This window comes from Lagopus muta, chromosome 4 (assembly GCF_023343835.1).
Source record: "Lagopus muta isolate bLagMut1 chromosome 4, bLagMut1 primary, whole genome shotgun sequence".
Lineage (NCBI taxonomy): Eukaryota > Metazoa > Chordata > Aves > Galliformes > Phasianidae > Lagopus > Lagopus muta.
The window spans coordinates 43,538,480-43,551,415 of NC_064436.1; the positions used below are offsets into that span (position 1 = coordinate 43,538,480).

The 12,936-nt window shown below is 38.5% G+C and overlaps 1 protein-coding gene across 1 annotated transcript in view; it reads right to left on the bottom strand.

The window, feature by feature from the left end:
- Positions 1–674: 674 nt before the first annotated feature.
- ZDHHC2 (zinc finger DHHC-type palmitoyltransferase 2) overlaps positions 675–12,936 on the bottom strand; it is a 34,103-nt gene continuing 21,841 nt past the window's right edge. Inside the window, exons 7-13 of the mRNA XM_048943395.1 lie at positions 10,520–10,640; positions 10,095–10,227; positions 8,652–8,778; positions 8,359–8,451; positions 7,079–7,188; positions 5,880–5,957; positions 675–3,359 (exon numbers count right to left, since the gene is read on the bottom strand). Of these exons, the coding sequence (XP_048799352.1) occupies positions 5,917–5,957; positions 7,079–7,188; positions 8,359–8,451; positions 8,652–8,778; positions 10,095–10,227; positions 10,520–10,640 (625 nt within the window). The 3' untranslated portion in view covers positions 675–3,359; positions 5,880–5,916. The remainder of the gene's footprint in view (positions 3,360–5,879; positions 5,958–7,078; positions 7,189–8,358; positions 8,452–8,651; positions 8,779–10,094; positions 10,228–10,519; positions 10,641–12,936) is intronic.

Consider the following 12,936-nt stretch of genomic DNA (forward strand, 5'->3'; position numbering starts at 1 on the left):
TGAAGTTCTACACTAAAGATATGTGGAAATTTATTTCCCTCTACATCCAACACATCAGTCAACTGAATCAAGGTGAAAAAAAGTCCAGCTGTGAGACTAAGAACAGTTGTGGCATACCATGCACTAAAACAATCTTGCTTCTTCCACCCATGCTAAAGCCTTGCTTAAAGACCATGATTTTAAGTACATATAGTTGGAAATAATTACCAGGGCTTCATTAGTTTAAACTGCTGACCTTTCAGTCTGCAGTTTAGTGCACAGCAGCAGCTTTGTGTATCTAATTGCTCAACTGAAGGAACCAACCAACATGTATATGCTCAGTCTTAGTAAAATAGTTCTCTGGGAAGACTCTGAGCATTGCATCCGCTATACATACCTGATAAATTATAACTGTGTGCCACTTCTGTGTAGAGATGTAGTGGATTTGTTCTAACATGCAAATTAAGGAAGCCTGTTAAGCATGTGGGGGTGGCTAGGGATTCATATGACTGCTTACATGTATACAAAATAAACTCTGTTGTCTTGAGGGACTCAGACTCATTTGATGAGTCCGTCAAACTCATCTAACTTCCAAAGAAGCCTGAAATGTAGAGTTGTTATTTCTAGACAAATATCAGGGCTTTTTTTTTTTTAGCAAAAAAGTCAATTAACTGTACAGTAGGTATAAAGCAGTCTTTAAAAAAAAAATACGGATATCACTTAGAAGACTATAGTAAAGTGCCTAGCAATAACAGTGTGAAGAGCAGGAGAATCAGAGTAAGTGGACAAATGACATTGTGTTCTTGCTCCTGTTACCTGTTCACAAATTCTCCCACATGCATGGGAATAGCATCAGTGCTCAATGACACTATGTCACTTCTCTATGTACTGTATAGGTTGTTGGGGCATTTAAAGCCAAAAATAGAGTTGAATTAGAAACTACACCTTGGAGCATGATGAGCTTTGCTCTCACCCCAGCTGCCATCAGTGTTCATGGGGCCTAACTCATACCAGCCTGTGATCTGGTATAGCCATGGCCCTCCAGTTCAGATCTGCTGACCACAACTGAATGATGCTCATGTCTCATCTTCCTATCCCCTCCCTTCATCAGTTTGTTCCCTGGCCTCATGTGCTCTCCCTTACTTTTCTCCTAGAGAGACAGCCGAAGGCTACATCAAAACTGAAGATTATTTAGGGTTATTGTGCTTTCTAAATGTGACTGCTGAGACACTGACAGTTCCTGATCCCTGTCATTTCTATACATCAGTTTTTAGCCTTACTGAGACCCCACAGAGCCCTGAGCACATCGAGGGAGGGTGATTGCTGTCCTGCCACAGGGCAGGTCTGCCACCTGCGTTCCAGCAATTCCCATTATGAATTTTGCTGGGAAGAAAGCTGTATTTGTCTGTATGTAAAAATATGGAGCAGATTACATTAAAGCTGAATTTCAACTTTATACTCTTTTCAAATGCATGCTCCACAACAAATCACCCTGACTGCATAAAAAAACAAGACTATACAGCCAGAGAACTTGAAGTGTCAAAAATATATATTTTTTCCTCTCCCCTTTATCCCTAAACAAACACTAATAAAAACTAAGCAGATAAGACAACACTGAATAAATAGCTGTGGAAAAGTTTTGGTTAGAGGATGTCTGCAGGCATCATGTAAACCATGTGCTACCTTCATGCTAGTTCTTAAAAAGTGTTCTACAGCAGTGGATCCATACTCTGGCACTTCTGGCGAGAATCAGATGTTTTCAGGTTGCTAATATTTTGAGAGTAAAAAAAAAAAACAACAAACAAATGCAATACCTTTTCCTCACAAGAAAAAAAAGCCAGTTTGTGCTCCAGGACTTACCACTTAAGTTGTAATCCCAGAAGAAACAAAAGGAAGTTACCTGCCTTAGAAGGGTTAATAATAAGATTTTTCCTTTCAGAGATCCATCACTTAGTCTTGCTACCAGTATTCTAAATGGGCTTGCTCTTCTTCAACAAATTGGAATCTTTACACTGTGATTCCACCTGAAAAGCATAACTAATTTCCTTCTTGTTATTTTCAGAAGAACAAATATTTTGCATTTAAATGTAAACTCTGATACCATAAATGTGGTGTATACAAAAGGCACAAGACAATTAGATCTGTGTTGCAGAAATTTCCTTGGCTTTGCAGTTGGTAATACATCTTATCTTTCATTATCTGACTGGTTAACTCAGATGTTAAGAAAGCTGCTGTCTATCTCCAGTTGAATGGAGGGGGGCTTCCTACATGCAGCAGTCTGGTGTTTTGGTATTACAGTCAAATGTTCATTGTCCCATAACTGCAAATATCACGTTACAACGTCTCCTTGATTATAGATGATATTAATTTACGCAGTCAGGAATGCAGTGTCTTAAAGAACAAGTAAAAAAATATCTGAAACAACTCTCAATTAAGCAGAAGTGAAATTTTGAAAGACGATGTCCATCAAGAACACAGATTTGTTAAAAAACAAAAAACACAGACAAAACCAACATCAATAACAAAACCAAATGCCTTTTGGTTCGAGTGAGGTGCCAGCCTTCCTTTTCTTAAAGGAATGAAGGCTCTAATTGGGAGAATAAAATCCCAATTTCATAGGATTGTCCTGTGCAGCTTTCATAAAAATCCCCAGTGTACCAGCTTCACTTACATACTGTCCTTCTGAATGTGGGCTTTTTAATCACTCACTTATCAGGGACTCACAAGCATTTAATTATCAAAGGAGATTTCCCCACATCCACTTTCAAGTTATTTAAAAGGGAGCCTATGCTGTAATGTTGTCCAAAACAGTACCAGGAACAGTCTGACACTTCACTTGGGCTGCTTTATCTTCAGAAAATTGCATAAGCACTCAAAAGAAGATGCAGTCCACCAAGCAACTAAATTGTCCATAATCAACACTGATTATTCTCCCACTTTATCAAGATCAAGCCAGCAGTGCAAACGTTTGATTTAAGTCAAATACTTACAGTGATTTGAATTAACAGCTGAACTTTCAAAATCAGGGCAAGAACCTAGGCTGGCATGTAAGGAGGTCTTTTTTTTTTGTGTGCTGAATATTGAAGTAAAACCAGCCACAGAATTTTTTTTACAATAGTAAACTCACTATTCCCCTTCCCTCCCCCAGTACTCAGAATCACCTTTCACCATTCAAAAATAGTAATTTTAAGTTGAAACATTCTTTACGTGATTCAAAATAGCATGTTTTGTTTCATGTTTCAAGCAATGACATGGAGACAGCTAATCATCTGTCAGTTTGTTTTCTGAGCACATCCACATAGGAGCAGACAGGAGCAGCTGGCCAATAGGGCTGATTTTGGAAGAATCCATCTTCCTTCCACCAACAGCTTTTTCTTGAACTGGAACAGAACATAAAACATAAAATACATCATTAGAATTACAGAAAGTTTTTTTTAAAAAAATAAGTTATTGCATTAAGTCTTGCCAGCTTATTTGGAATAGCATCTCCAAGCAAGTGGAAGAAAAGAATCATAGAATTACAGAATGATTTGAGTTGGAAGGACCTTTAAGATCATCAGGGTCCAGCTCCCTTGCTATAGGTAGGGAGACCCCCCAGCTAGACCAGGTTGCTCAGAGCCCCATCCAGCCTGGCCCTGAGTGCTTCCAGGGAGGGGACATCCACAATTCCATTGGGCAACCTGTTCCAGTGTCTCCCCACTCTCACAGTAAATAATTTCTTCCTAGTATCTAATCTAAATCTACTCTCTTCCAGTTTAAAACCATTTCTCCTTGTCCTCTCACTACATGCCTTTCTGAAAAGCATTTTTCCAGCTTTCCTGTAGGCCTCCTTCAGGTACTGGAAAGCTGCTAAAAGGTTCCCCCCTCCAGAGCCTTCTCCAGGCTGAAGATCCCCCAGTCCCATAGGGGGGGTGGTTCTGTAGCCCTCTGATAATCTTTGTGGCACTCCTCTGGACCTGCTCCAACAGCTCAACATCCTTCTTGTGTCGGGGGCCTCAGAGCTGGACTCTAGGTGGGGTCTCATGAGAGCACAGTGGCAGAATCACCTCCCTCAACCTGCTGGTAATGCTTCCCTCAATGTGACCCAGGATACAGTTGGCCTTCTGGGCTGCAAGCACGTATCGCTGGCTCATGCTGAGTCTTTCATCAACCAACAATCCCAAATCCTTTTCCTCAGGGCTGCTCTCAGACTATTCTCATTCTCAAATACAGCCAGCCTGTATTTGTTCTTGGGATTGCCTTGTCCCAGGTGCAGGACCTTGCGCTTGGACCTGTTGAACTTCATGAGGTTGGCACAGGCCCAGCTCTCAAGCCTGTCCAGGTCCCTCTGGATAGTATCCCTTGCCTCCACAGCATGTCAGCTGTACCACTCAGCTTGGTGTTGTCTGAAAACTTGCTGAGGGTGAACTCAATCCCTCTGTCCGTGTTGCCTACAAAGATAACATCAGTTCCAGAACTGATCCCTGAGGAACACCACTCATCTTCAGTCTCCATTTGGACACTGAGCTGTTGACTGTAACTCTGAGTGCATCCAGCCAATTCCTTATCCAGCGAACAGTCCATTCATCAAATCTATTTTTCTCCCATTTGGCAACTAGGATGTCATGCAGGACAGTGTTAAACACTTTGCAGAGTCCAGATAGATGACGTCAGTTGCTCTTCCTTTATCCACTGACCCTGTAACTCTATCACAAAAGGCCACCAAGTTTGTGAGATATGACTTGTCCTTTGTGAGGCCAATTTCTCTGATGATTTAACTACTGAACTTCTGGGAACTTTTCCTACAAGCTAGAAGCCACCTGTTTGTATTTGTACACCTACCATTCTTATCATCTATCTTGATAGTGCAATACCATGTCTGGCTGGTAGTTGCAATAGTTGCACTTCGCCAGTGGTTTTCATTCCTTATGCTTTCTGCATAAGTTACAAAGCAGCCTGACAGCACGTGCAGGAGTCATGTCATGTACCAGTGAAGAACATCCATTTGAGACACTTTTTGAGGATGATGCAAAAAGTCTTCAATATCAGAGATGGTAATGACCTTGTTGGAATGAATCCTCCAATACTGTTGGAGAATCATAAATTACCCAGTATGCTGAATTTTTTTTATTTTAATATTTTTTTTTTTTCTTTTTTTTAGGGCAAGAGTCTTAAATGGAAATCTTATTTAACTTGAAACATGAAGTAGTTTATTTCCACAGGCTTGGTGGACTTAGAAGTCCTCAAATACTAAAGGGAATATAATGATCAGCTATGGTCATTCTCCCACTTTTCTATTATTAAAGTGTCCTCCTTTTCTCTACAGAACAGATTTTGCTAGCTACTTCTTAAACTTGCTTTTTATTTTAAATGGTATTAATGCAAGAAACAAACAAACATTTATTATTTTTTTTAAACACAACCATTTATCTAAAGTAAGCATTAGTTTTTCGATTATTACACAGGATACAGCTCAGTACGTAGCATAGATCAATCTGCTAATAGTTCTATATTTTAGAACAAATCTATTTTTTCTTCACCACCCAGTAGAACTTCGGCTGCCTAGCAGAGGAAGCTATAATCTATTGTGTTCAGTGTTAAAAAGTAACTTCAGTTTTAAACCTAACTTTAGAAAGACTTCCTGAACAGCTCACAAAATCAAAATATTATTCCCTTTCTCTAGATAGATAATGACAACATTTTGGAATACAAGCAACGAGCGCAAAGGTGAAACAATATTTTGTGATCATGACCCATCAGAGGTTTAGTTTAAAACCATGAATTCATGTGCTCCTACCTCAAGGTAAAACAAATTGAGAGGAAAAGTAAACACACAGGAATTATTTTAGGAACTTCTGTGCATTCTTCAAGTGGTAAGGAATGATGGAACAGAAAATTAAACAGACAGAATATCAACATACCTTTCCTAAAATATTCAGATGTGTCTTTTTAGGGAAGCTAGGTTTCATTCTCCATGGTTAATGCAGGATTGCTCATACCTTTAAAGAGAAAAAAAGTTTTCTTTTTGTTTTGCATGGCTTTTGCAACAAGGCATCATCATATTCATATATAAGATGTTTGTCCCCAGAAGAATTCCCAGCCTGACGGTAAATGTTAACTGGTACCGACTAGTGCTGGTGCTCTCAATACCTCTCTGTCAGGTTTAACCTGTGTAAGAGATTATTCTTTCACATCATTGTCTCAAAGCTTGCTGGGGACACAGATTCAAGTCCAAGAAAGTCCTGGGCAAGGGCTGCGAAATCCTTTGTCTGGGAGACACAGATGGAAAAGGCCAGGGCAAGGAGAGAGAGATAAGCCACAGCTTAATGGCCAGGAAGAAGTCTTCTCTGTGGGCTTATCTCGAGGAAGATGGCCATCTCAAGAGGTGCTGCACGTGACTTTTACCCAAGCACCCAGGAATGCCACGATGGCAGAAGGAGGATAAAAAGGGGACCTAACAACCATGAGGTCTGACAACAGTTCCTTCACGGAGAAGAAGAACGGTTTCTGGCAACAGATTCCTCATGAAGAAGAGGTTTCTGACATGAGAAGCCTCACGACCCGCCACTCTCCCCCCTGGGCTGGTTCTGCAACTTCTTCCTACTACCTGCTTGCTGCCCAAGTCTGGCCACACTGCTGCTGCTCTTTCCCTGCACTTTTGCTTCAGACCATCGGGATGGCATGCAATGGAATGGCTGCTGGATCCTGGTGGTGACTATCCCCACTTTATGCAATTCTTGCTTATTTCCTATCTTTTCTATCACCCTCCTTCCCTTCTCCATGACCCTAATTCATAATAGTTGCCATCCTTCCCTTCCCCGTCTCCCTGATTAGGATTTATAATAAACTGGTTGGACCAACATTTGAACCATTGTTTCTTAATCTCACGCCAGGTACACAGATATAAAAGAACCTCCTCTCTCTCCTATAAATTGCAGTGAGACAACGTGGAAGGTCATGGCAGCTTGAGATGTCCAACCTTCTACAAACATATAAAATAAGCTTAGTGAAACACCTGTAATAAATGTGAAAACAGAGTGACCACGGTCATTTTTACACTGTATCTGCCAAAGGTAGTTTGTTATGGAGCGAAGCATTACAGCATAAATCAGTTCCTTACCAACTTTGCCCTTTTCAGCCTTTGCACCAGTGTCCGACCAGGAATGTGTATCAGTAAGGAGGTGGCTCTGAGAGTCTCGTAGTGGCTTTGCAGGGAACAGGTGGTTCTCACTGTAATGACATTAAGAAGAACACTGCTGTAAAACTCCATTTCTTTACCACACATTTCAAACAGTCTGTCATACATGGCATTTTACTTCCTTTACCTTGCTTATTTTCTGATGAATCACTGAACTTCTATCATTACATATATTGAGTATAGTTGTCACAGGTTCAAGTGTAATCTCAAAAGCAACTCTCTAGCACAGAGCAGGAAAACTTTATAATTTTTTCTTTGACAGATAATCTATATTTATACACATTAGTTCCAAATATGCTCTATCTGTATTCTCTCCCATGGTGAGAGACCTGCCACCATAACAGTAGAGAGAACATCTCCAAAATCTCTCTCCATATTTAGGCTATGGTTCCCTTCTCCCTGACTCAGTCACTAGGACAAGATTTAAAACATTCTCCAGCTGGATGTCATTTCTGGTCTGTCAGTGCAAAACTAACTGAAATGCACCATACTTGTTATATGAATAAAAGACTGCCAATACGATTCTGTTATCCCTTTTTAGTCAGTATATTCATATTACTATCCTCATCACACTTAGTCGTGTAAATGTTGCTAAAAAGTTGCAATGTAATTTACTAAGCTATTGTGAAACTTGTATTTGGTTTCAAGAACATCTGCATGCTTTTCATACTTTAAGGACACCATGGCCATGAAGGATAAAGGTTAAGAAAATATTTCTGATTATCAGCAATAACAGAAAACGTAAATTGAAAACAGTTTCCTTCCCACCCCCTAATTTAGGGCTTCCTATCATACAGAAACGTTGAGGTCTGGGTTCCAGTACACTAACCATATTGCACCAGATACAAAAAAGCTGGCCTTCCCCAAAGGCCTTGCACAGCAACACCATCAGGCAGACAAACTAACCACCTGCATGCAGAACAGAACATACTGACACCACTGAGGCAGGCATGGAAAACTCACAGGCCATGGGATGCCACTGAGCCGAGACAGAGTGGACATGTGTATGGAGGAAAAAACCCTCTTACTTCCATACATTTAAATACAAGTCTCAGGCTTAGCTCAATTACAGCTTAGCTGTGTTAAATTTGACTTGTACTCCTAATAGCAAAATCTACACAGAAAACATGATTCAATTTATACATGCACTGGCACAAAACAGAACACCAAGTAGTTGAAACTAATAACAAAAAGCAGATTACTTTTTGCATGTTGAATTAAGACCACCAGGTGTGGAGGCTTGCTCAGGATCTTGATTCACAAGGCAAGTTGGGAAGGAGCAACCATCCCCTAGGCTGAAAAATAATAAAAATAAAAATAAAATTAAAAAAATCAGAATTAGCCTAGCGCTTACAAAAAAAACTTTGAAGAACCTTTTTTTTTCCCTCCCAGAACAAACATTACCGTATCTAATTTCAGAAAATTAAACAAACAAAAACCTGGGCCCACTCCCTGTGGGTCCTGATCATTGAACAGTTTCAACAACTGAGTGTACCTTGAAAATACAGGCAACAGCCAGTACTTCTTCTCATCACCAAACACCTGTCTTAGGTTTTTGCTGAAGCCCAAGCTGAAACCATTCTTGTCTGTTCTGTGATGAAATATGGGTGCTCTGAATACCTCTTAAAAATAAAGCAAAAATCTGTTAGATTTCTTCACAAGATAGCACATTCAAGCTTCACACCAATTTTCATGCAATTATATCTCCAGCAGAGAGGAATGGCTGGGCTGCTCAAATGACCCAGTTGGCTCATGGAATCCACACTCACTGCTACACACTGCTGTGTGTGCAGGAATGGGTGCAAGTGTCCTGCCAGCCTCCTCCCTGACCAAGGTGAGAAAGAGTGAGTAACCTGCTCCTTATGGCACGGTGTGTAACATGAAGGTTGGAGTTGATGATCTTTAAGGTCTTTTCCAACATGAGCCATTTGTGATTCTATGTGGATACACCACAACGCTCACGGAAAAGAACTAGACTGAACTAAGAGTTTACTACAGTAAGAGCAATGGAAAATAAATTAAGCTTAACCTATGTTAGTAGCTTTTTACACTCTGGGGTACAAACATTTTGTATGCTTTTACAGCTACATAAAGAAAGCATTTTACTTGTAGGCCCAGATCACTCCCCATGCACATCCACTCTAAATTTCAGGGGAAGAGAGTTAAATATAGCCTCAAGTGTTGCAGAGTGCCTCAGGCAGAAAATTCTTTCACCTTCCACATGTTGACTGATAGCCATTTAATGCCCCTAATTGGCCATATATATAGCAGGCTATATAAAGGTCCTGCAGTGCTGACAGCACAGTTCACACAGACTGCTCTCAATCCATGGGGTGAATTGTGCTCCCACAGTGTTTCCCTACACAAGCGTAAGGGGCTTTAAGTCATCCAGAATGCAGAGGAAACCCACAAACCCTACATAAGCCTTCAAGTAAATAAGTTTTCCTCCAAATAACATCTTTAGAAGTTTTCTTCTCATCTACTAATTTGTAAACCTCAAGAAAACTGAAAGAAAATAAAAAACAAAATAAGAAAATATTCTTATTCAGCTTGTATCAACAAGAAAGCTGTTGATCTAGAAACTTTAGTGAATTGATATTCTTATTGCAATCCACAACACAATAAAGGACAGGTGTGACTTGACAACCACGCATCAGGGTGGTGGGAGATATTGGTTTAATGATGACATCTGACAGTTGTAAATACTACCATAACAGAGGCACAGGACTCTGAGGTTTTTAAAATTAATCCATAATGCAGAGTCATTCCCGTGCATCTACAACTATGTGGTGATCAGAACATGTAACTGCTAACCTGTCATTCACATATTTGAGTTTACTTACAACCAAATGTAGAAGCACTGCCTTAAAACCTGTTTTGATATAATAGCCATCTGTTCATTATTTTTTGCTGCCAAACATAGAAGCATTAAGCTTACCTAAAGTCGATTTATTTTTGCTGACAAGCCAACAGTGGTACCCAAAGAGAGAAGATAAACTGACAGAAAACATAGCAGCAGCAAAGAATAAAAACATGATGTGGAACTTGGCTTGAGTATCAGGAAGGCCATTCTAAAAATAATTAAAAAAAAGCTTTTAGAAATGAGGAAATAGCTATTTAACTTGATTATTAATAATTCTCTATTCACCCAAATCCAATTCAAAGCAGACAGAAACATACCATGCAACAGGAGCCTGAATAAATAAGCAATACACCTTTTATGCATAGACAGCCACGCAATTTGGTTTTTGACAGCATGTTGGTTAAAGAAACTGGTCCTTTCTTGAGCCAATATAAACACTGACAACAAGAACCTGACATTTGGCTCTGTGTATTTTAAGGAAAAACAAAGTTAGTACTTACTGTCCAAAACTTGATAAAATACTGTAAATCTGTTGCAGCAATGAAAAGGCAATACAGTAGAGAGTAAGCCAAGAAGAGAAGAAAAAATTTGTAATTGGAGAATCCGACACAGTTGTTCACCCTAATAACAAAAAGGTTAGAATGAAAACAGAATGTAAAGGTACTTACTCGCTTTGCATTCCTCCAATTTAAGATTAAACTTATTTACTTCATAGAAAGTAATATCAGTTTTAGATCCAGATTCAGAGCCTCAAGCTACTGAAATGTGTTTCAGCTTTAATTTCCAAGTAAGTGTAGTATTTCTAACCACACCAAACAACAACATAACGAGGTATTCCCCAGTGCAGTATAGCTTTCAACAGATTACTGAAATTCAGTTTTGTCTTATTGAATGAAATCTGTTCCTAGCACATCTAGCATAAATATGAATCACAGTTAGTTATTTTTCTAGTTTATAGACAGGCTTAGGTATCCATATTTTACAGTTACACTTATGTATAATAAGGGGAATAGTACTGTTGAATACAGAGAAATTTTTCCATACCAGAGACAACATGACAGCAAAAAGAAGAGATTAGTAAAACTTAATACATCCAAATGTTAACATAAATCTCATTTTATCATTTTTCAGGCTTGAAGTTCACCTGCTTCCTGTTTCTAAAGAAGTTATACGTGATAATGAGCTACTCATATGCTATCAAACAGACACGTTGAGAGCTCATTTAATATTGTAGCAGATTCCCATTAAAGCCAGTATATTAATTATTATGAATTTTATAGCTCTTACAAACATGTAATGATATTAGATCTACCTAAGGAAAAATACTGAATGGGTTCCCATGGAGAATTTATTGGTAAACAGCTCCCTTTTTCTGTTATTTGGCTCCATGAAGAAGCTAACAAAACCTATCACTGCACTGCACTGCACGATTTGACAGAATTCTCCAGAGAGTTAAAATAAATAAAATTTCACATTCCTTTTTTAACTGTTAGAAGTATTAGATAATTAAGAGAAAATTACCACCACAAAAGCATCTAAGTTGAAAAATGATTCTGGAAAAAAAATAATGAAAAAAGGCTTTGAGAGGCTTGGCTTCAGCTGCCTCTAGAGATTACTGCAAGTATTCCCTTATTTAGAGAGATACCGATGCTAGCAGCAGGATAAACAGTAATTAGAACAGAGTAAAATCTTAAAACATCAGATGACCTTTATCTATACACCACTGGTACCCATGCATCGAGTCAGTGGAGGTGGGGTTTTATTTGTCATTTGTTTTAACAAAACATGCCATCTTGGGTAAACATTGAATTTAGTATCACCATTTAAACAGAAAACAATAGCTAAGCATCTGTATCAATGACAATTGAGTAGGACTCACAAGAGATTGTTTTAATTAAAAAAAAAAAAAAAAAAAGACACGTTTCTAAGTTCATCATGATTCTTACTGGAAAATAAATGTGCAATTCTCCCTAGTGAAGTGTTTTTTCATTATATACGTCAAAGTTAGCAATTCTGTGATAAACTGCAAGCTATTCAGATTCAAGCTTTCTATATCCCCTGTTTACTCTTGTGGCTTTTTTTTTTTTTTTTAATGATAGTATTTATGGCACTTTTTAGCATGAGAAAAGAACTGTCATGTGAAATGTTGCTCAGCAAAAACAACATTTCTTGAACCAAAGATTTCTCTCGTTGTTCTTTTGCACATTAAAATAAACTTTCATAAATCATCCTGCTTCTCTAAGTTTTGACAAAGCCCCAGTCTGAAGAGTTATTACTGGAAAAGAATATTTCACTAAAAGATAAACAAGAAAGTAAACATCAAGGTTTTGTAACTGTTCTATTTGCCAATGCAGTATCAAATCATAAAAACCAAGAACAGTGGTTAAATACAAAGACTAACATTTTGAGGATGGATAAAATTGTTAGCACGCAGGCTGCTAAAGAACTGTGTTCTATTGCAGTTAACTATTTATTCAATAGAACATTCTAGGTTCAATTTGGACTGTAGATAAAATTGAAACTGGTTCCTTCTGAAGTAGCAAATAGATCCTTTCTAACTCACGAGTTTGTTTACTAGAAATGCCAGGTAAAAAACTAAGTTACAAGGCAACTCAGTTAACAGAAAGAATCATGAAATTGAGTAGTGAATTATTCTCAAATAACTCAAAGGACAGAGGAGATACGTTTCTCTTAATTTCCAAATTGTTCATAATGCACCTTATTAACATTAGAGCTGTTATATATCAAATTATATCTTCTGATGATGCTTCAAGCCATCATATTTCTGTCTACAGCTCCATCTATAACATGGGTAGCAAGAGCACTAAGAAGTCACTAATGATTTTATTTCTGCATCTATTAAACCTTCTACAGTAGCTTGGAGGCAAATTAGCATTACATATTTGTATTTATTACA